The sequence below is a fragment of the Enhydra lutris genome, unplaced genomic scaffold, assembly GCF_002288905.1.
Source record: "Enhydra lutris kenyoni isolate GAN:26980312 unplaced genomic scaffold, ASM228890v2 scaffoldscaffold33, whole genome shotgun sequence".
In the NCBI taxonomy this organism is placed as follows: Eukaryota; Metazoa; Chordata; class Mammalia; order Carnivora; family Mustelidae; genus Enhydra; species Enhydra lutris.
Genome location: NW_019154117.1, coordinates 13,958,790 through 13,982,161, shown reverse-complemented (window position 1 = coordinate 13,982,161; position 23,372 = coordinate 13,958,790). Strand labels below are relative to the sequence as shown.

Genomic DNA, 23,372 nt, shown 5'->3' with positions numbered 1-23,372 from the left:
AGAAGTAACGGTGGGACCTCTAAGGCTAGATTGTAGGAGGTGATGTAGCTTCCACATTGGTAGACAGAACACTTGTGCTGGAGTGGCAAACTGCTCTTTCAGCGGGCTTACTTCCCGAGGACACCATGCTGTAAGGAAGCTCAATCTAGTCTACTGGGAGAAGACTTATATGTATTATCATATAAAGAGAGAGATGCCTGGCCAGCCCTTATTTTTCTAGCTCCAGTGAACTATGATTGTAGGAGATTCCTCTCGCCAGAACTGCCTCGCCAGGAGGAGAGAGCATTGGTGGTGATTCCCCAGAGAAGTCTTGGTAACAGCAGAATGATGAGGGTACGGGAGCCTTAAGAAGATTGCTGTGCTTTTTTCCTCCTGCTTCTCATCCCTTCAGAGCTCCCAAGTTCTTGCCTATTTCTAAACCTGGACTCCTGGTCTTCTACTCATTCCCAGTCCCTTACCCCAACACACTCATATCTGTAAATCCCTCCTTTGTAAGTTAGCCAATCCGTTTCTGTTGCTTGCAACCAAAGACCGAACTGATTCTCCTGATATTTAAGCTTATAGATGCCTATGGCTTTGTATCAGCACATACACATACTCATCCAGATCCATGGTTAAGTAAAAGGATGAGTTTAGGGAACCTGAGTAGTTCCCAGACATGATGAACCCAGACATGAGGTCTGAAGTTCTAGGCAGCCACGTTGAGTCCAAGAGATAACCAACATAAGGCAAATGCCAGATAAGCCTGAGATTTCCTGATATTACTCAGCCTCAATGCAAGCAGTGGTCTTCCCTAGATTTCCTGTGGGGGAAAAATGTTTATTTAGCCACTATTAGTCATCTTTTTCTGTTAATTACAGAGGACCACAAAATTAAGTGGTCCTCTGTAATTACACAGAAAGTATCCCTGTGCGTTCCATATGAGGTCTGTAGGAACAAGGACAGAAGAGGAAGAAGAAAAGTCAAAAGAGAGTCCTGTTCAAAGTACTTAACCTCGGCATTCTAGTAGGTAGGGTTCGAAAAAAACGGAAGTGAATAAAACAAACACAGCCCCTATCCTTAAGAAGCTTAGAGAAGGTAAAGGACAACTGAGCCAGCAAGTGTAATACAGTATTACAGAAGCACTGAGGCAGAAGGCCAGACCACGATTTCGAGTTTCAAGGAAACTTTGGAAGAACTGCTGTCCTGACACAGAGCTGAAGTCTTAGTGTGAGTTAGAAACACAAATGGAGGGAATGGGAAGTTTTCCTAGAGTTTAACCACTTTATGCATAATATTGTCTGAGGTTTAACCTATACCATGGTTTACCAAGAGGACTATCTTATCCACATGGAAAAACCGATTTCTTAGCATCGTGTTTAATTTCAGTATCTGGTCATGGAGCCTGAGATGTTTTGTCATCTTTTTCTTTCTCTTTGTCAATCAAATCCTGATAATAAATACACTTATAACTAATAGTTGACATTTATATCTCCAATTGTTTTTTTTCCTTTAAACCTAACCATTGAAGGGAAGTGAGCTATCAAAAAAGAAAACTGACAGTGAATAAGTTGCTTCTCATGGCCTTGTGAAGTAGATTTGCACACACACACCCATACACACATACACACACAAATATCACTGTAAGCAGAAGACATTCTTATCTTTACTTATTATTAAAATAACATCTTTGTCAAAAAACATAGCTTCCGAAGTAGCTTCTCATTCAGTCTCACTCCTTCTTTGGCCTTTCTTCCCATAGATAACTTCAGTGAGATGGATCTGGGGTCAGGAGATCTGTGCTCAAATTTACATTCATTCATTCACCTACTGTGTGAACCTGGGCAAGTCAGATGACCTTTGGGAACTTTTGATTGCTCATCCATAAAAAGCAGATAACACCCCCCCTCACAGATTTGCCTGAGGACTAAGTAAAAGAAAATTAAACATCTAAAAATAGTTTTTAACAATGAAAGATTCTTGATAAGCAAATTTATTCATTTAATCTTTCAACAAAATGAAATACCACTTGTTCTTCAGGCATTCCCTATTTTCTAGCTTTTCCCCCAGTTCTGTTGCCTATTTCCTATTTTGCTAAAATATTTCATATGTGTCTGTATTAATAATCATTACATTATGCTGTCATCTTTTGCACAGTTCTTTGCCTGTCGTCTTATTTTAAGCTTCAAAAGTTGAGAACTGGTTTTTCATAAACTTTGTTTTTTAGGACACTTTCAGGTTTACAGCAGAATTGTGCAGAGTTCCAAACACCCTATCTCTCTCTGTCTTAGTTTTCTTTATAACATCTTGTCTTAGCTCCTACTAACTGGAGCTCATTGCTACAATTGATGAACCAATACTGAAACATTGTTACTAACTAAAATCCAAGCCTTAGTGGTCTGTGGTATGTTGAACATTTCTGTAGGTTGTAAAGTTCTCTGGGTTTTGTCAGATGCATAATAGATCCACCATTACAGTATCATATAGAATAATTACCCTAAAAATGTCCTGTGATTCTCCTGTTCATCCCTTCCTTCCTCACCCTAATCCCTTATGCAACCACTCATCTTTTACTGTCCCTATAGTTTTGCCTTTTTCATCACATCATATAAATGGAGTCATATAGTGTGCAGCCTTTTCCAACTGGCTTCTTTCACTGAACAATATGTGCTTAAGATTCGTCCATGTCTTTTCCTCCATGTCTTGATGGTATTTTTTTTTTTGATGGGTGACTAATATTTTGGTGTATGAATGTACTACAGGTTTTTTTTAATCATTAGACGATAGCTTGATTGCTTCCATGTTTAGAAAATTATGAACAAAAGTACTGTATTCATTTGTGTGCAAGTTCATGTATGGACATAAGTTTTCAACTCATTACAACTCAACCTAGCAGTGTCGTTGCTGAATTTTACAATAACACTGTCTTTTAATTTTGTAAGAAACTGCCAAATTGTCTTCCAAAATGGCTATTCTATTTTGCATTCCTATTAGCAATGAATCAAAGTTCCCACTGCTGCACATGGAATGGATTTTGGCTATTCTAATAGGTGTGTACTAGTATCTCATTGTTGTTTTAATTTGTAATTCCCTAATGATAGGTTAAGTATCATCGTATGATTATCTGCCATCTTTATATCTTCTTTGAGGAGGTGCCTATTCAGATCTTTTGCTCATTTTAAAATTAGATTGTTTTCTTACTGTTGAGTTTTAAGAGTTCTTTGGAAATCAGTCCTCTATCAGATACTTATTTTGCAAAGATTTCCTCCCACTCCTGGGCTTTTCTTCTCATTCCCTTAGCAGTGTCTTTTGCAGAGCACTGCTCCCTTTTAATGAAGATGACCTTTTTTTTTTTTTTTTTTTTGCCCTTCGATCATGGAGATCTATGTATTTTTATCTTGGAGATCATGGAGAGCTATGTATTTTTATCTTCTAAGAATTATCTTTATATCACTACTTATTACTCTACTACGCAATTGTGTATCCGCTTACCTATCCTAGTGTATGGAATATAGTCAGGAACCCCCCTATTAGTTTTTGATAATAAAATAGTTCAGCACCTTCTCCTCATCTCCCATCTTCTACCACTAACTTCATCCAGAAGTTGGAAGGCAAGAGAACCTGCATGATAAAGTCTTCGGAATCATCTTCTAGAGGAGAACAGAAAGAAGCAGTCAATGGACAGGGGTGGAAAGGCAGCCAAAAAGATAATAACTCACTTAGGCAGTTTCTCCCAAGTTAATTAGGTAGAGGAAGAGGTGTGGTTGCAGTCCTGGCTAGCAGAAATATTCATACCACCTTGACCCTATTTTTTAGAATAGTGCTAATAAAAATACCTTGATAATTTCATCCTGCCTCGATGTAGCAGCCCCAGGTTCCCTCTGATTTCCCACTCAGGTACTTCTCCAACCAAACAAGCACACAAAGGAGGTACCTTATGTAATAAAAATTCAGAGGCCATAATAATCAGCATATCTGCCAGCTTCAATTTGGCTGATATATTAGGACCCAAGTGATCATGATTGTTCCACAGGAGCTTTAACCCAAGTTTCACACTTTACACAGAAATTACTTCAATATGGATCACAAACTTTAAATGTTAAATGGAAAACTATAAAACTTAGGAGAAAACAGTGGAGAAAATTCTCAGAGATTAAGGTCTGTAAAAAGTCTGTAAATGGGACACCAAAAGCACAGTCAATGAAAAAAAAATTGAAAATCTGAACCACATTAAAATTTAAAGTGTTTGCTCTGAGAGAGACATAGTAAGATGAGCTGCAGATTAAGAGGAAACATTTGTGAACCATGTATTTGACAAAGGACTACTATCTAGAGTATATAAAGAATTCTCTAAAACTTAACAATAAAAAATAAACAGTATCAAATGCAAAATAGTGGCAATTTCAAATGCTGGCAAGGTTGTGGAGAAACTATTCATTAATTATGGAAAAGTGAAGTGGTATAGCTACTCTGGAAATAGCTTGACAGTTTCTTTGAAAACTCAACATGCAACTACCATTTTTTAAAAAGAGAGAAATTTTCATTTCTCTTGTCATTTTGTCTTCACACTGGTTTGTGAAACAGCAGAATGTTCGATTGTTAAAATGCCAATGCCATAAATCCATTATGACACAGGCATGCTCTCAATTATCTGCACCCAGGTGATACAATGTAAGGAGTCCATTTTCCAACTCTGTGAATATTTTTAAATTTCTTAGTAATTTTAGTATGCAAAATCAGTTTCATTAAATTATTGTAATTTAGGATTCAAGCTCCTTTCCTTGATACAAAGTTAAACAACTGCCTTACACACACACACATACACACACACACAAAGAACCAATGATTCACAATTGTCCTGCAAAATCATTTTATTTTCTATTGCACAAACATCTTTCTCAGGTAATGTTACTAGAACAACCTGCTTATGAAGTTTTTATAGCTTGGGATAAATATAGTTGTTTTTTTAAAAAAAAAAAACTTCTATTATATGGAGTTGTGATATAAAAATGATTTATAGGCTATATTTTTCAGAAAGCATTTAGCTAGACTGTAATCCCGCTGAGAAAACTTTCCCATTTAAGTCTATGATATGGAATGAAAAGATAGGATTAAAAGTCTTCTGATCAAGAAGCTTGCGATCATCAAAGGAATGTTAGTCTCCACAGAGAGCCACCAGGATTTTTTCGTAATCTCCCTTGGTTTCATCCTGTTGGTTAAGAAATAGAGTATACTTAATACCACCTGAAATCGTAATCAACATAAGGTATTTTTAATTATAGAAGAATTATGTATTTATAGATTAACAGGTATAGAACATATATTACAATATGCAAACTCCAGGATCTTTTATAATATCATTTAAGTAATATAATTAATATGGCAGATAAGTTATATTTGTTAATCAATTATTATATAAAAAGCAATAGCTTTCAAGATTCAGATTATGTTGATATGCTGTATATTACATCCATTATTTTCCAAGAATGAAATATCACACAGAATTGAGTGAGCTTAACACAGCATAATTTCATATCATAGTGAAGGCTAGCTGACTCACTCACCAGGGAGAAAGTGATAAGTCTGTGATTTTCTCACCTTTCCTTGGTAGATTTAGTTATCCAGTGTAAGTGACAACTTAACTTGAAATAGTCATCTTTCAATCTTTCAGTAAGTTTAAAAACCTTGACTTGTCTTTCTCTTTATTCTTAACATCATAATGAAAATTTAAACATGCATGTTTTAACACATTACGTGTAACAAAATTAAGGAAAACTTAGAAAATTAAGTTTCTAATCTCTGATCGATATTCATTGCAAAATAAATCACTATATCTCCCTACTAAAATATTTTGGTTGCTAAATTTATATATGGGAAACTAAGTATTTCCATGGCTACTGAAAAATCTGTGTCGTTTTTCACTGGTCCAATCAAAGTTCAATTTACTTATAAATTACATATCCTAATATTACTAATTACTTTTACATATAAAATCCACAGATACGTAAATCAGACTTTTCTCTCTGGAGAAGTTGCAAAGAGGACTGCCATTTGTGGAGGCAGCATTATGAAAATCACAACCTACCAGGATGGCTTGGCAGAGAGAGATACCATACAGCTTCTGGTAGCACGCTTTGATATCATTCATGTCGATTTCAGAACGGGAAACCATGATTCTGATCAAGGTCTTATGACGAGTTCCAGAACCCTGTTTAAAAGCAGTGTTGGTAAATGTCATATTCAGAGCATACTCTTAATAAAGCAGGGGCAGGTCTGAATGTGAAGCTCTTTTGTTCATTCATTAAAACACCACACACACACACACACACACACACACGACACAGGTAGGAATAAAATCACAGGAACCCAACTGCCACATCAGCTGTATATAAGAACTTTTACAACCTCCTCGCTGTCTTCCATCATCCAGGCTTTTTTTGGTCTAAACTATTCAAAAATTACCAATAATGTGAACCTTCTAAATTGCAATCTGACCATTGAATCCATCTGTTTTAAACCCCCCGTGGTCTTTGGCTGGTTTTAGGCTGAAAAGGAATCATTTTATCTGGGTTTACAAGGCCTGCCTAATTCCACACCCTCCTCCACTCTGCACCAACGGCCTCATTACATTCATTATTAGAGTCATGCTAACTCCTCCCCTGGACCAACTTTTCCCTCCAGCTCTTCCATCGCTGCTCTCATCTAGTTAATTCCTATTCAAATATCAGGTCTTCGTTTAGCAGACAGCAAGTCTACATTGATTCCTCCTGCTCTTCTGTCATACTAGGTGTTCGTCCTTACCCACCTAGATAATTACCTGCCTAGATAGCAGCAGGCATGAGGTCTGGGACTCCACTGCCTACCACATGGGGGCACGATGCCTATCATGTATCATTTCAGAAGGACTCTTTCCATTAACTGAATGGTTAGCTCTAGCTCTCTCTCCCTCTCCCCCCCACTTTTTCTCTTGATACTTCCTGATTTTGGAGTTGCAAAGGAAAAAAAAAAAAGACAACCTAATAACTTTTCACAATACCTGCATGCAGGTGGCACCTGATGCATGCTAGAGAATAAAGTTCAAGTGAAAAGTGGCTGAAGTGGGATTGCAAATCTATCTCAATAACACCTTCCACTTCTGTATTAAAATGACATTTTAAAATCTGAGAATGAAATATGAATCTAGGGCATGGATGACAGAATAATAAAAAAGGCAAGTGAAACTTAGAAAGGAGGAAATTATAAAACCCACAACCTTAGCGGAAGTAGGTTACTAAAATCACGCAATCAAAGAAAAGGTACAGAACTTTCTCTGCTGACTCAGGTTTTATGCCAACACCGAGAAAACCACAAATTATTGACAGGCTCACCTGATTACCTTTACTGTAAAAAAAAAAAAAATACAACAAATCTGACAGAATTTTTTTCCAATAACTATGTGTATTGCCTCTTGCATTACATGGAACAATGTTTCTTTTTAATGGGAAGATATGAAAATAAGTGTGGTTTACAAACAATACGAAGTTTTCTGTTTTTCTCTCCACAAACAATAATTTCACCCCTCAGCAAAGCATGAAAATAGAATGTTATACCTTCATGGCCTGATGAAGCTTCTCGGCGAAGAACATCGGTTTGCTTGTGGCGCACTTCACTGCAAGACAAGCACACTTTAGTGGACAAAGTCCCGCACGAGAAGACACATGTGAAAGTTTTACCAGCCAGATTCCATTCTCCACTTCTCAAAGTTCCTCATCCCCCACTTAATAGGGGCTATTGGACCTATAAAAAGCTTTCTGCAGACGGTGGTCTTGAGGAATCTTTTCGCTGACAATATCACTATCTTCTCTATCTTAAATCCACTCAATGGCAACTTCCCTTGGAAGTGGGGAAACTGGCAGGTGTTAAAAGTCATATGGGCATAGAGTAAATACTTCATGTCATAATAAGAATTTTTTTTTAAGGGAAATAGGACTTGCCTTCACAGATAAAACATGTACAGACAGCCATTAGTAATATTCTCTGGCTTGTTACTCAAAGTGTGACCCATGGACCAAACATACTGATACAAACTGGGAGCTTGTTAGGAATTCAGACTCTGAAGGCCCCACCGTGGACCTGCTAAATCAGAATCTGCATTTTCAGAAGATTTCCAGGAGATTCATGTGCACTTTCCTGTTTGAGAAGCACTGCTTTAGAACATAGGTTCCCAGGTCATCGGGAGAGCGTGGGACCCCTGTAAAGCCTTTTTATTCTGAAGACCTACTGAGCTAATCCCTCTGGATTTGTCCAAGATGACCCAAGCAGCAAGTGACAGACCATGATTTGAATCTGCATTTATTTATTTCCAAACCCCATGTTCTTAATGAGCACTCTGACTTTTCCCGAGCCATGCCCAGCCTGGTGGGTCACTTGGCATAAGTAAATGCTCAGAAAGTATTTCCCACTTGTCCACCTTTTGGAAAAATTATTATTTTATTAGAATATTATAAATATTACATTACATATTCAAATATTATATTAAACATATTACTTTAATATAGCATTTTAATGTAATTATTAAGAAGTCATTATATAGCTTTAGCTAAATATTTATAGTCGTTATCTTCCACATTCCCTCTATATAAAACTCAAGTTCATTATATCTTAGTTTTTTGCTTCTTTTTATTTTTAATTTTATTTTATTCATGTATTCATTTATTTTTAAGGAGGCTCCACACCCAGCATACTGCCCAACCTGGGGCTTGAACTCATGACCCTGAGACTAAGACCTGAGGTGAGATGAAGAGTCAGAAGCTTAACCAGCTGAGCCACCCAGGCACCCCTGTTTTTGTTGTTGTTGTTAACTGTGGGACAGCATTGACCGTTTCAAGTTAGAAAAGGCTGCCCCCTCCATGACTACATACCGATAACCGTGAGGCATTTCTCAATGTCGCCTTTCATCTCCAGGTCCAGGACTTTGTTCATGTCATGCTTACTGTACTTGCGGTACTTCTGGAACACTGAATATGAAATTTAAACTAAGAGAGGTACAAAGCATCCTGTTCTTTAGCAAACTAGCAAAATCAGGGTGACTGACGCAAAGCATTCCTTTGGATGACTGAATTTCAAAATACACATTTTAAAGCTAATCATTCAACCGGGCATATTTTGGATACTTCATCTCCTCCTAGGAATGTAACTCATGTGGCCATTTTAGGTGCGCCTGTATATTTTGGGGAAGTTTCCGCAAGTTCTGACATTTATTAGAACTGGCATGTGACTGACAACCATAACTCTTACTCCTTCAGAGCTAAATGCCATACCAAATGGATCTTCCCTTATAGAAAGATCTGTGCAGGAAATGGCTCTTATTCTTATCCTTAAAAATCAGTGTGCTATTATGAGATAATGAACTTCAAGTAATCAGTAGGACTCCCCCCTTTGCCTTGGCTTCCAAAAGGTTCAGAGCCAAATCTAGTGCGTGAAAGACAGAACTCTTGTTGCTTTTTCATTTGGAAGCATCTCTGTGCTTTTATTATTTTTTTTCACTTAGTCCTGAGTTTAATGTTTTTCTTCATTGTAATTTCATTCTGTTGTATGTGTATATTTGTCACACCTATTCCAAATATTTGGGGGGCGTAGAAATGGTCAGGATAATTAAATAGTGTTCTGCCTGCCAAAGTCACAAAGCGTGTTTCAACTCTTACAAAATGGTGGCTGTACAAAGTTGGACAGATGCACAAATAGCAGTAAAGGGTCAGGAGCACTACATCCACTTGGTACGAGTGACACTGAAGAAGGCTTGTCTCTCTCCTTTCTTTTATTCGCCCTCAAGAAAACTGCATCTACTATAAACAGTTTTCAGGAATCTTTTTTTTCTTACCTTGGCGAAGATGGGGATAGGCTCTGGTGGTAAGGATGGTAGTGAACACATTCACATCTGTCCCTTTTCTCCTTTCTCCTGCTTCATATAAAGCCTAGGAAGAAATACAAACATCAGGGTACCTGAGTGGCTCAGTCGCTTGAGCGTCTGCCTTTGGCTCGGGTCGTGAATCTCGGGTCCCGGGATGGATCGAGCCGTCCATCGATCCCCTGGCTCATAGGACCCCCTGCTCATCCGGCTCCCTGCCCAGGGGCTGCTTCTCTCTCTCCCTCTGCCACTCCCTGTGCTTGTGCTTTCTTTCTCTCTCAAATAAATAAATAAATGAAATCTTAAAAAAGAAAAAAGAAACACAAACATAAACATCTGACTGCTGACTTGATATCTGGCACAGGAATGTTAGATCTCTTCAGAGATTTCCTACGCAGCTGCTTCATGCGTGTCTAGTTCAATGAAGTAGGCAATGCCAAGAATGCAGGTTCCTCAAAGATAGGGACCTTAGTTTGTTTTCAAGTATCTTCCACAGTATGTCTCAAGGCAACCCTGCAAACAGTAGAGACTGAATATATTTTTTCAGAATAAGTATTTGCTGTATTAACTTGCTTTCAGATGATGCTTTATATCAAGACAACTCCATGGGACCCTCTAAAAAAATTTTTTTTTACTCTTAATTGTTCAAAGTAACGAATACATCAGTAATACAGACATAACCTAGATCCTGAATTTTTGATATTAAAATTTCTGGATTCAGATTCTGACTCTGCAACTTAGTTGCTCTATACTCTTAGATAAATAATTTAACCTTATGAAACTGCAGACTTTCCTCTTTTGTAATTGGAAAAGATAATCCTCGCTTTATTATCACAAGCATGCTCTGTTAACTTTGAAATGTTAATTGCCGTCATCCTCCTGGGCTACACTAATCCATGTAGCTTCCTTAAATATACATCTAGCAGCCCTGTTAGTCTTAAGATAGAAAGCAAATTCGGAATGTCACAGGCAAATAAAAATCATTTTCTTATTATAGGCAATTATTCAAATACTGACTTTTGTATTTTTTTATATGCTTACACAGTTTCTGTTAAAATGGCCCAACTTCTGATGGACATAAGGTATTTTGGACTTTGTAAGCAAACATCTGGAATGTATGCATTTACTCAACAGAAAGTTAATGAATGCCTTTTATGTGAAAGGTAGTGTACTGGCACTGTGAAGGGATGTGGACAAATGAGTTTCTATCCTACTGACTCACTTGAGTAATTTATAGATACAGTACTATCCCAAGAGGAAAGCATATGCAAGTAATAGTTGGGTATTTTGTTTGTTTGCTTCTTTTTTTTTTTTTACCTTTAACAGAAAATCCAGGCCCTAAAATGGCGCAGTTTATCTAATATTGCCAATGGATTGCTGTATAAATAACCAACAACCTCACCAAAACTATGTGCGTCAATATACTTGAAAGTATATAAATACATTATTACAATTTTTATAATTATAGTATCTTTACTATAATGTCTTTACAACATACACTGAACATCTATAAACCAGTCCATTGTTCACTGGTAAAAGAATGTTCGATGTGCTTGCCTATTCTTTCCACTTAACTTAAAAAATTATTCTTACCTTTCTTATACATGGTAAGATAAAAATTCAGAGTTTTCTCAACAAAATGATTCTTACGAATGACAAATCAAATTCTCATTCTTTTCTTTCCATCCTTGCCTACTTTGTGGACAATGAAATCTTTTAAAAACATAAAGACCACGTTTTTCTCTCTTGAGCTCTCCAAGCACAGGACGGGTGTGCATTGTTCAGGGAATAAACGCTAGGGGCCATCAGTCTCCAGAGGACCTCGGATTTGCTTTCACGTAGCTTTCACGTAGAGGTATCAAGCAGTAATCCCAGCTAACTCAGGACCCATCCGACATAGGAAAGTTGACTCCAGGAGTGTTTGCAAGCACTTGCTTACCCTAGCATCTGTATCAGCCAAGTCATCATTCAAGCCAAAATCCTCAGATCGGTCACCCTGAAAAAAATCCCATTCTCTGGTAAGTTTTTTCTAGCATGTAATCACATGACTTGCTTAATTCCCTTAAAATCAGATAAATAATATTTTTTGAGAAAAAGAGACTTAAGTGCTTATTTCAAGGGAGAGAGAATCTCATTTTACTCTTCATAAAGGAAGAAGTATGTCCTGACCCAGAGGAGGTATACCTTAGCCAGAGAAAGCAGAGCATTCCGATAATCTCCAGATGTGTCTGAGGTGATATCTTTAGCCAGATCTCTCTTCAGTTCTGAGAAATGAGAAGACCTTATTTTGCAGTAAACTAGAGATAAATCAGCACCCTAGCAACTTGAATGCTGTCCGGTAACAGCATGCCTGCGCCAGACCCGTGCCCAACAATGAAGAAATATTATACACTGCAGAATCCCCAAAGCCCCATCATTAACATCCACATTCAATTTTAAGAAATGCATTATCAGATTTAGTTTCCAACTGAGGTAACTTGGACGGCTGGGCATTGAAACGTACCTTCTCTATAGACTCTGTTAATTTCTCTGATCTCTTTGTTAGTTCTTGATACCAAAATTTCATCCAGAGTGTCTTCATCAGTTCCAAGGCCCTGAATTAAAAAAAAGAAATGCAAGAAAAACTTTGTTCAAAAGCGTCTGCTAGTTTATGGGTCCCAGAATTCATTTGAACCTAGCATTTAGTAAATTTCCCATAGTATGTAGTAAAAATCCACAATGTTTAATAATCACAATCAACTCTATTATATTGCTCTAAAAACAAAATGGGTTTAAGGCCATTACTTTGCACAAAGACACAAAAAGGGATGTATAGAAATCCATACAGTGACAGACAACATGAGGAGAATGAAAGTCATACAGCTGCCAACATCAACATGTCATTCATTCTACTCACTAATTTTATTCCTGCTGACTGGCATGCCAGCACTTGGTAGAAGGATATAACAAGACATATAAGGAGACTTGACCTATCCATTCTGCCGAGGAAAGGAATTTTGCTTCACCCAGGTTATTTACCTTCATGGCAGCACGAAGTTCATCAGCGTCAAACTGGGCTGGAGTTTTTAATAGCGCCAAGACAACTTCCTCGAGGTGACCAGAAAGGGCTTTCTTCAGAGCTTCATCCAGGGGCTAAAACAAAAAGATTAGAGTCAGGGCTTCTAATAACGGACATGCTGGGCAATATAGCAATATAGGGTTACCTAACCTTTAGGATCAAGATTTCTAAATCCAGCCATCTTTTAGATACAAAATATGGTATTTAGAATGTTACCTTCATTTTTTTTTTTTTAGATATAAATGATTACAATGCAATGTACTGCCTTCATTGTTAACTTGAAAAGGGTTTTTTTAAGGTTTCCCTTGATCTTTTACAGGGGGAGGAAATCACAAATCTCAAAACATAGGGGTTTGTGTATGGATAGAAACAGAAGTAAGAATGCCTTAAAAATAATGCATTAGTGATTTTCCAGACTTTGGAGTTTGCACTGCTCAAATAAGCTCACATCAGACATTGGCTTTAGATCCTTTTCTAACTGCACTCCTTAAAAAAAAAAAAAAGACCCATTTTTGGTATAAAAAATACAAAGCTTACTTTTAAAGTAGAATTATATGGATATACATTTAGACATGAAATTGCTGTTTTAAGTTTCAGCAAAAAACACATGTCAGTCTGAACACAGTCCTTATTGCCAACAGTGCTCTTGATATTTTTTATATTCAAGTTAAAGACTGGTCTCCATTAGAGACGTCATCTGCAAAGAACCAAGACAGCTATGTCTGAAACCAGAAATTTGCTAGTATTGATTATAATCAAGTGGGTAAATACTGTAATCCTAGTCTTAGTTGTAAAGGGAACACAGTGTTAGAGACTGAAAAAGCTAGCTTCAAAATTCATGCTTAGACATAAATGTAATTGAAATCAAGTATCTAAATTTCCCACTCCAACCTACCTTTCCTTTTTCCTGGAGATATGCTGCTTTGATCTGCTGACGCTGTGCGTTGTTCCTCTTAGTTAGAATGTCAATGATGGTTGCTTCATCCACACCTGGAAATAAAAGGCCACGAAGCTTTAAAAGCAATTTTCGTCATCATCCATAACTGACATAAAATAATTCATTACCAAGATGGTCCAAATGAAGTTCTAGAAAACTAAGAAACATAAGTGACAGAAGCCTAGGACATAGAGGCAGTATTAAAGGGAAGCATTTCAGATGGCACTCCAGCCATTTGAAGGAGAAAGAAAGAGGAAATTGTTCCTGGCCCTCTGTGCTGCACTGTTTGATCCCAATTGAAACCCTAAATGTGAGCAGAGTTGATTTCCGCATTGAGCTTCTGCTATCAGTGAGCTGGTAAAAATATCAGTCATTGCAACAGAGATTCTACTGATTTGACCAAATTTCCTAAGTACTGAGAAAAGAAATACATCTTTGTTTGAGAAAGAAATCTTTTTTATCTTCAAAATGAAACATACTTTTTCCACCGCATATGTCCCTTTTTGGATATCCATTCAAATGGCCATTGTAAAACGTCCAGGAGGGGACTGTTTGGGGAAGACATACTCACCTTTAACTGTTATCGCGTTATGCAAGGCAGCAACATCCGAGGATGGATTGAAGCTAGGATAGGGGCTCACTGCTGACCCAGGACCACCTTTGGATCCTTTCACAGTTTTCTGTGGATGAGAGAGAAATGGAGTCAGGTCCACTCACTCTCATTAGTTTCTATTCCGATATTTAACGAAGTTATTTTATGGTCACTTGACTTACAATGTATTCCTGCTCTTCATTTTCAATAAACCAGGCCTGTTTGAGGAATTCTGATACCATTGCCATTTTGAAAGAAGTATCTGGAAAGAAAACAGGTAGATGCTATAACAAAACACAAACTTACTATACATCTGTATCACCCTACTCCCTCACATACACAAGACGCAGAGTAGCCTTGACCTTACTTATGGATTACTTTAGGAGCATAACAAAATGCTAGATGTAAGCTTTTTACAAGGAGAGTCTTACCCTGGAACAGAAACCCATAGCCTCCACTCAGACACTTGGCTCTTTCTTGGCATATTCAGCCCTAACCTTTAGAGGTCTTATGGTTCTACAAGTAAACATAGAGGCTGAAGAGAGGGGTTGGTGATTTACTTCACTGATCTAAATTTATAGACCATCCACTAAGCACTGAGGGGCCGGAAAATATTGAAACAGCATCCTTGTCTCAGCAAGTGTGTGCTTCCTGTGCGAAAAGACAAAAGCTAAGAGGCTGTGCTGGCTGATCTGAGCCTCTCTTGAAATGAGTCAAGATTAACCTGACAGAAAAGTTAAAGAGAACAAAACAGAGAGGAGGTTGTCATATTTGGGACACGGAAAGAAATCTACCAAAGCAAGAAATATTGACAGAAGCCCAATCAAAGAAGTCTAAATGTATCTCCAAAGCTTTAGGAAAACATGAATGGATTTCTAAAAAGACAGCAGCATGATTCCTTTTATATTTCAGAAAGATCACTTATCCTGTATCATAGAGAATGGCTAAGAGATGGGCAGGATGAAAGATTGGAGACTGCTTGTAGACCTTTAGAGAATCTGTGTAGGATTGGTGAGGGCTTAAAGAAAAGTAATGGCTAGAGAAAGAGCATAAAGTTTTACATTTATGAGGTAAAAACCATCTGTGGCAGTCTGCTGTCTGTCTCAAAATTCAGATTCAGACTCAAAATGTTAAAGAAGTTTGATAAAGATTCAGAAATACCATCTGAATATGGTATTTCTCCCTCAAATAACTCAGTTTCCTTTTCCATTCCTTGATATAAGATTATTTCAGTACTTGGAGCAATTGCTATACTCACATTGCTTCCTAGTTGAGCCGTCCTAAATACTAGTTCATATTTTCCCACCCAACACACACAAAAAACTCGGGTTTTGTAACGGGTTCTTTGTTCTCACAGGAAGCACCAGGGTAAAGGATGCAACATAGATGCCCCCTTTTGGCAAACTCTATCTTGAAATTTTTTGAATGGCTATCATGGATCAGCAGCATTTTTATTTAATCAATCATGTATATTTTTAAGATCTGAAGCGTGTTTGAAACCTAACGTGTTCCCTGTTTTATCCACAAAAGAAGCTACCAGTGATCCTTTTTGTCTGGGGATGTGTTTTTAGGAGTCCATGTTTAAGGTCGATGTATCTCTCCATACCCTTTTGTTTATCCCTCTAGAGACTATGACCGTGAATACATCTGAAAGAGTTTGGAAGGGTAATCTCAGTAGTTTTAAATTCGTGATATGAAGGTCAGTGAATCATGAGGAGTAAGACTCATAACCTGATCCCTGAACAGCGTGTTCAGACAAAGTATTTCAGCCACACCTGCTGAAAAATAACCTCAGTTTCAAGTAATGAGATTAAATACGTGAGGGAAATCATATCTAAAGCAGAAACTATCTCCACTTAATTATCAGGGGATTGTTCAAATTACTATTCTGTCATCTGTGAGAAGAACCAATATATTGTGCATTCATTTAAAGTAATCTCCTCCCCACTCCCCCGGCAACTGATAAATTTGAAGTTATTTCCTGAGGTAAAGTCATGATATACAATTTTGCATGAGGTTTTAGTTCCCATTACAGTTGTAATCTGGTGCAATTGCTGTTGGCACGTGTAGTTTCATTTTCCAGTTATTTAGTTGGCGCATCCAGAACGTCTAGCAATTTCTGGCAAGGTTTCTGGTAGTTGAAATTCCCATTTTTATAATCTCATCTATGCTCTTCATAAAGTAGAAGCCTCAAAATGAGTGATGCAATTGGTCACTGAGAAAAGTATTTTCCCATCAGCAAAATAAGCATTCCAGTATTTCCACTCTTTTCAATTAGAAAACCAAACAGAACAAAAACTTCAAAAGAGACCAGAGACTAAGAACACTGTCAAATATAATTTTAAAAATGAATCTCACAACTTCAAAATAATTTTTATGAAAAGTTCACTCTCCTTCATTTTTTCACTTCTAAAAAATGCTCACATAATGCATCAATTTCTTTACATAACACAGAACAACAAAAATAAGGGGACTGAATAATTTATATGTCACAACAGAGTCTACAGAGGAGACAGATTTGTAACATATCTTCTGAGTTCCTAGATCTTGTCATCTGAAACAATTTGGATAGTCTAAAATCATGGCCTAGAGAAGAAAAGCAGTCTGAAGAGACGATCTCAGAAAGGCAACGAGAGGAAAATAGAATCTCAATCCAGCCAAATAATAGCTACTAGATCTTAGCTTAAAAACACAGGAATAGTGGCAGGATATAAGAAACTGCCCTGAAGGAAAGAGATTTTATCATGTACTAATAGTTAATTGCTTAACATCAACTGCATATATTAGTAGAAATCTTTAACAGTTGCAACATAACCTTGCAAATATCACAGCAGAAGTATTTTGGCCAAAAAAAAAAAAAAAAAAAAAAGGCAGGGAGTGGGGCACCTTGGTGGCTTAATCAATTAAGCCTCCAACTCTTGATTTCTGCTTCTGTGGAGATCTCAGGGTTGGATGGTGCCCCCATCAGGCTCCACACTGGGTGTGGAACCTGCTAAAGATTATCCTCTCTCCCTCTGCCCCTCCCTCAGTCTGCCCCCATACACCTCTATTTCTCCCCCCCTCAGCGCACACATTCCCTAAAAACAAAAAATTTTTTGGCCAAATTGAATTGCTAAACAATTCTGTCTCTTCAGTAATTACCCTCTGCATAAAAACCAGCATTAACCTATTCAATAATAGAAAGATAACACTTGGCTTAACTATAGATAAATAATATATACAAACATATTTTATGGACTGCTACATGTTATACAAGTATCAGATACCATTACTATTCAGAGAATAATTTGACCTAGAAAATAGAACTGTACAGTTCAAAAAGTAAACTAGATAATTCTATGACTTCACAAAAGATTTTCTTTTTTCTGTTTTTTTTTAGTTGCAGTGTTTATAGTAGGTAATTAAGAGCTTATTTTATTAATATACCTTGGCTCAATGTATGTGTGCATATATATATATATATATATATACACACAAATAATCTGGCTACTAATGAGCTCTGAAACCAAGTTTATCTCAGCTCTTAACAGCATCTAATTTGAAGATGAAATTGGTCATTTATAGATAGGTTGACCTATATGGAAATTAATATTTCAGAGTTTCTTCTAAATGTGTTTGTGAACGTGCACTGCCAACCAATCTCATTTATCTGTGCATAAATGTGTAACTTTCTAGAGATGAGTCTTTTTTGTATATTTATGTTTCAGAAGAGCGATCTTCCTCATTCAGCAAGGAATTAAAGAGGGTAAGACACATAAAAATATATTAGGTAGAATGCAGGATCCATGCTTGCTAAACTAGAAGATAAAGGCATTCCAGAAATGGGTACATTTGTAATTGCACCAACTCAAAATTTGAGAAACTAAGGCTTGTATCAAAGTTAGTTTCCTGATTTTTTAAAAACTGCACTATTGTTGTGTCCTTGTTTTTTTTTAATATATAGAGACAGAAGTCATTTAGAGGCATAGGCACATCATATCTGTTGTGTTCTCTCAAATGTTCCAGAAAAAAATACATTGAGAGAGTGGAAGGGGGAAGAGGATAAAACAAATGTGGCATATTAGCAACTGGGGGATCTGGGTATAAAGGATATGGTAATTCTGTGCAATATTCTTGCAACTCTTCTGAATGATTAAAATGATTACAAAAAGTGTTTGTTTGTTGTTGTTAATCACAATTTCTATCTCTCTTGGCCTCATGAAAGACCACTTCTAAGATCTGACAGAAGCTGAGTTTCGTGGCCTCTCATGCCTTCCTAGTATGATCTAGAATGATCAGTTATACAGCAACTAATCCTTGCATCGGACAACTCCCTTATTCCCATTTTCTACCTGGGAAAAATGGTGTGATTTCCTGGCAGTGTTTTAGACGGAAGTGGCAAGCATTAAGTCATACATAAATCCATGCCTTCTGATTGCATATTCTTTTAAACTAATGACCAAAAGACAGTGGCAGCAATGTTATTTTTAAATAGCTCACACTTGAGAATCAAATTCATTAAGAGAAAGTGAATTAAGTGAAACCATGGAGACTGGGGCAGGGTTCGCCCTAGCCCTCGGGTGTTTATTTTTTCAATGATTTGGCTTGTACTCCATTTTTCCCTTGAATGTACATTTCACAAATCTTTTCCACACCTACCCGTGTGAGAGAAGGCAATTAGACTATACAACAGCATGACTTATGAAGAACCACTTTACAAAACGTAGTCTCATGAATGTTTTGCTTCTGGGTCTTTGGACAGGGTGTTTCCTTTATCTGGAATACCATTTCTTCCTCCATATTCTCTCTCCTATGCCAAAATGTTGCTTCTAAAAGGACTCAGCATAGATGTCCTCACATCCTCCAGAAATCTTTCCTTGGTTCAACACTCAGCTGGATGAGCTTCTGTATTCTCCCAAGGCTTCTTCCTTTACTGCACTAGCCCCTACCATTCTGGATAATTACCTTCTATTGACCTATCTGTATTACCCACTAGCATTACCATGAGAGCAGAGCTAACCCACTATTCACTAGGTTCCTCCAATCCCTGGATTTCACTATGGTAATAAGTATTATTGAATGAATCAGCAGTGTACCAGTGCTAATTACTTAGGAAACATATCTATACATTTAACAAATGTTTTCCCATAACTATAGGATATAAAAATAAGAATTGAGGAGTGCTGAACCCTATTTTGATTCTCTTTAATGGACTGTATGGCCTCGAGAAAACATTTAACTTCTCCAGGGGTCTTCATTTGTAAAAGTAAGCGTGTTCAACAAACAGTATCTAAAATGCTTGAGATCTCTGAAGTGTCTACTTAAATTTCACCTCAAGTGGATGGAGGTGGAGAAAATTAGCATAATTAAGGAAGATATTATATAAATTGTATCTGTTCTGATCTTTCTGATAAAATCTTATCCCATTTTAAAGAAAAATGAACTCATTTACTCTAAAAACCACTTTGGGTTTAATCACGGAAAAATAATAGTTCCATTGGTTTAGCTGTTTAGCTCTGATTTCAAATACAACTCTACGGTCTAGAGAGGATTAAGAACAACCAACTCAGTAAACTAGGTCATACACAGAAATTAACCTTTGCAGATCTTCTGATCGAGATGGTACTTAAGAAGCACGAAACTCTGAATAATGTTATGAACTGTTTTGTCCACATCAGTCTGGTGTTGGCTGGCTGCCTCCTGTGGTTGGGCCGAGGCCAGGGTGGTATCGTAACTGCTGGAGAGGAGGCCCTTTCAGAATCAGGAAACCAGCACTTCACCACATCTGAATCATCTTACAATGTGCCTTCTCTTCCAGCTACCAAAATAACATTCTGGGGTGCAGAGGGGAATGTTCTTTTTTCAAAGTCCATGTGTAATTTTAGACATAAACAGGGCAAGAAAAAGCACACCTTTCTTAATCAAGCTAGCATTAAAAAGTGAGACATCAGGACATTTAATTTAACGTTCGAAATGGGCTAAGAGAAAAAGTCTTGGAGGAACTCTTGTAATGAACACTAGCTAGCTATATTATGATTCAAATTCTCTCACTTCTGCAAATATATCCAACAGCAGTTAAAAACTCTGCTTTAGATCTGCTTTGTGCTTTTCTGGGGAGTTTTATGGCCATAAGTTCTCATTCACAATCTAGATGCTACTAAACAGAATAATTTTTGGAGGACCCAGCTGGCATTCACAGGAAGAACTTAATCTGACACCACCCAGAAAATATTTCCCTTCCCCTTAGGTTTTCAAAGCAGCACTGGAAAAGCCTGTCTGTGACACAGACTACAGAATGTGGCCACACCCTCTTTAAATGAAATGATTAACAAGCGGATCCTCTTATTTATTTATGCTGCAAGAATAAACATAACGTAATTTCAAATGTTAATTACAAAGGGAATGATTATCACTGAGGTCGGAGTCTGATTCTTACCAAAAAAGAAAATTAAGAAATCCTGCTATTTTGAAACAGTTTCCTGAAACCCAGCTCTGGCACTTCTGCTCTTCTGTGCTAACTGCCCATAAGTATTCCAACCTCCATCATGATTTCCATGTAAGACTCGCACAGCTCTTGGAAATGTATAACTCGTGGGAGGAAAACACATTCTTTCCATTTTTTTTCCATGCTAACTCATCAACACTACAATAAGCCAGTATTAAGCAAACGGTCCATATTTGTAAAACTGTATTTCTTAAGTAAAATGAAACATTACGATTTTGTGGTTTCCAAAATATAAATACCCAATGTGATTTTACAGAAAGACTTATCAAAACATAACGAAATGCAGGCAGTCATAAACCTTGGAGAAGCAGTAACATGTAACATCAGGATGGAAAAAGTTTTCCAAACAATCAAAACTAACTAAAAAGGAAACTAAGACTTACCCTTTTCCCCAACTTCTTCCAAAGCAGTGAAGAGAGATTCGCCTGTGAACGTTTCCTACTAGAAGTGAAGCCTTGTGCTACTGATTTTATGGAGTTTGAAAGGGGACCACACCTAGCAACCAGAAGTTAGTAATTGGTTGCCCTTTGTTTGAAATGTGTGGCTCAGCCTCCTCTGAAACAAAGTGAAGCAAGTCTTGCAAAACTATTCACTAAACCAACTCCTAACTGACAGCACAAAGGGGAAAAAAAAACTGGAAGGACAGATTTTTTTTTTCCTTTTTCCTCTTTAGTTTGCACTACTTTTTCCAGAAAAAATAGAATGCAGTAGGTTTTCAAGAACACAGGACTGTCTACCCCAATCCTGTTACCAATGATTGGCACCCTTCTTTAAACAGATTGTGAAATGAAAAATGTATAAACTTCAATATAAACCCAAGAAAACCCTTTCAGCTTGAATCCCCACCTCCATCACTTATTACTATGTGATCTTGGGGACATAGTTAATTTCCCTGAACCTGTTTCTACTTTTTGTAAAATAGGGATAATATTATCCAGGCTGTCTAAATGGTAGAATTCTTGTGACAATTGAGAAATAATATATTTTTTTGTAAATTTTAACATCAGCGGCAGTGCTGATTACCTTTTATTTATATATATATTTTAGAGATTTTATTTATTTATTTGACAGACAGAGATCACAAGTAGGCAGAGAGGCAGGCAGAGAGAGAAGGGGAAGCAGCCTCCTGGCTGAGCAGAGAGCCCGATGCGGGGCTTGATCCCAGGACCCCGGGATCATGACCTGAGCCTAAGGCAGAGGCTTTAACCCACTGAGCCACACAGGCAACCCCATTTTATCTATATTTTACCAGCATTTTCCTGCCTTAAAATAAAAGATTTCTTGGAGCATCTGGGTGGCTCAGTTGATTGAGCATCTAATTCTTAACCTCAGCTCAGTTCTTGATCTCAGGATTGTGAGTTTAAGCTCTCCATTGGGCTCTGCACTAGGCATGGAGCCTACTTAAAAACAAAACAAAACAAAACAAAATTAAATTAAATTAAATTAAATTAAGTTAAATAAATACTTATTGTGCTTGCATATAGCTTGTAGATATAAATTAGAAATGTAAAAGAAATAAAGCTCCAGATCATCCCAAAATTGTAAACAAAATCAATGCTAGAAATATGATCATTATGACATTCAAAAAAGGTATTGGCCTTCGAAGAAGGCCTATTTATAGTTATTTATATAGAATGAGTGTTACAGATAGACATGCATACATCCTTGACATTCTAGAGTAGTTGAACATAAACCAGAGCACTAGAACTGTAAAGTGAAAGGATTAATAAAGCTATTACAAAACGGGTGCCTTAAGAAATTTCCTACTTGACACAAAGAAAGGAAATTTGTTTTGGTAGCCTCGGTGGTGATTCAATTTTATTCTTCACAAAGCCTAACAAAATTTTATGTATTTCCATTGAACTATGTAGAGGTATAAACTCTTTCATAGTGTGTGGTTCAGTTTATGGGACATTTTAGTGGTTTGTTCTTTTCCCTCTTTTCCTCATAGACATTTCAGGTAATTATATATATGTTACTATATGTGTGTGAGTGTGAGTGTGTGTGTGTGTGTGTGTGTGTGTGTAAGTTTTACAAAAATCAATGAAAATGCTTTCTTAATATCGTCAGTTTTTAAATTCTCAATGCTAATTGCAATGAAGTCAACATATCCTGACGTAGGATGATCAGCTAATCTAAATATTTGAGAAAATGCCAATTTACATCTTCGGCACCCAGCATAAGTATGTGTTGAATGAATTAATTAGCTACTACCTAATTAATTGTTTCATATTATTGCATTACATTTTGACAGACACAGACCAGCTTTCTAATAATACATTTATTTAGTCAGGTGCAAAGGGAAAAAGATAATTGATGAAATTTGTGTATGTATATTTGTAGTCCTAACTCTGGTAATGGAAGAGTTGGAACAATTCTGAACAGAGACACTCTTGTGAAACGAAGAAAAAAGTCCATGTGCCTTTTATAAAATAC

At 37.0% G+C, this 23,372-nt stretch overlaps 1 protein-coding gene across 2 annotated transcripts; it reads right to left on the bottom strand.

Moving 5' to 3' along the window:
- Window positions 1–4,832: 4,832 nt before the first annotated feature.
- Window positions 4,833–21,537, bottom strand: LOC111153559 (annexin A1). Of its 2 annotated transcripts, XM_022512654.1 has the most exons (14): window positions 21,333–21,537; window positions 16,059–16,072; window positions 14,635–14,714; window positions 14,432–14,540; window positions 13,819–13,913; window positions 12,884–12,997; window positions 12,369–12,459; window positions 12,050–12,129; window positions 11,805–11,861; window positions 9,839–9,932; window positions 8,880–8,975; window positions 7,569–7,627; window positions 6,065–6,187; window positions 4,833–5,188 (listed from the first exon to the last, which is right to left on the bottom strand). In XM_022512654.1, exons 3-14 carry the CDS (start codon window positions 14,698–14,700, stop codon window positions 5,135–5,137), a joined length of 1,038 nt encoding a protein of 345 aa, XP_022368362.1. In that variant the 5' UTR covers window positions 14,701–14,714; window positions 16,059–16,072; window positions 21,333–21,537; the 3' UTR covers window positions 4,833–5,134. The 2 variants fall into 2 exon arrangements, with proteins under 2 accessions (XP_022368362.1, XP_022368361.1); XM_022512653.1 differs by lacking the exon at window positions 16,059–16,072 and having other exon boundaries at window positions 21,320–21,493.
- Window positions 21,538–23,372: the final 1,835 nt, after the last annotated feature.

Bases quoted from the DNA above. Each gene is read 5' to 3' on its own strand.
- LOC111153559 (XM_022512654.1), bottom strand. From the start codon at position 14,700: ATGGCAATGGTATCAGAATTCCTCAAACAGGCCTGGTTTATTGAAAAT. The intron at 12,998-13,818 runs GTAGGTTGGAGT...TTTTTGTTTTAG, and splicing joins ATCTCCAGGAAAAAGGAAAG to CCCCTGGATGAAGCTCTGAA. The intron at 7,628-8,879 runs GTATGTAGTCAT...CTTGTCTTGCAG, and splicing joins GAAATGCCTCACGGTTATCG to TGAAGTGCGCCACAAGCAAA.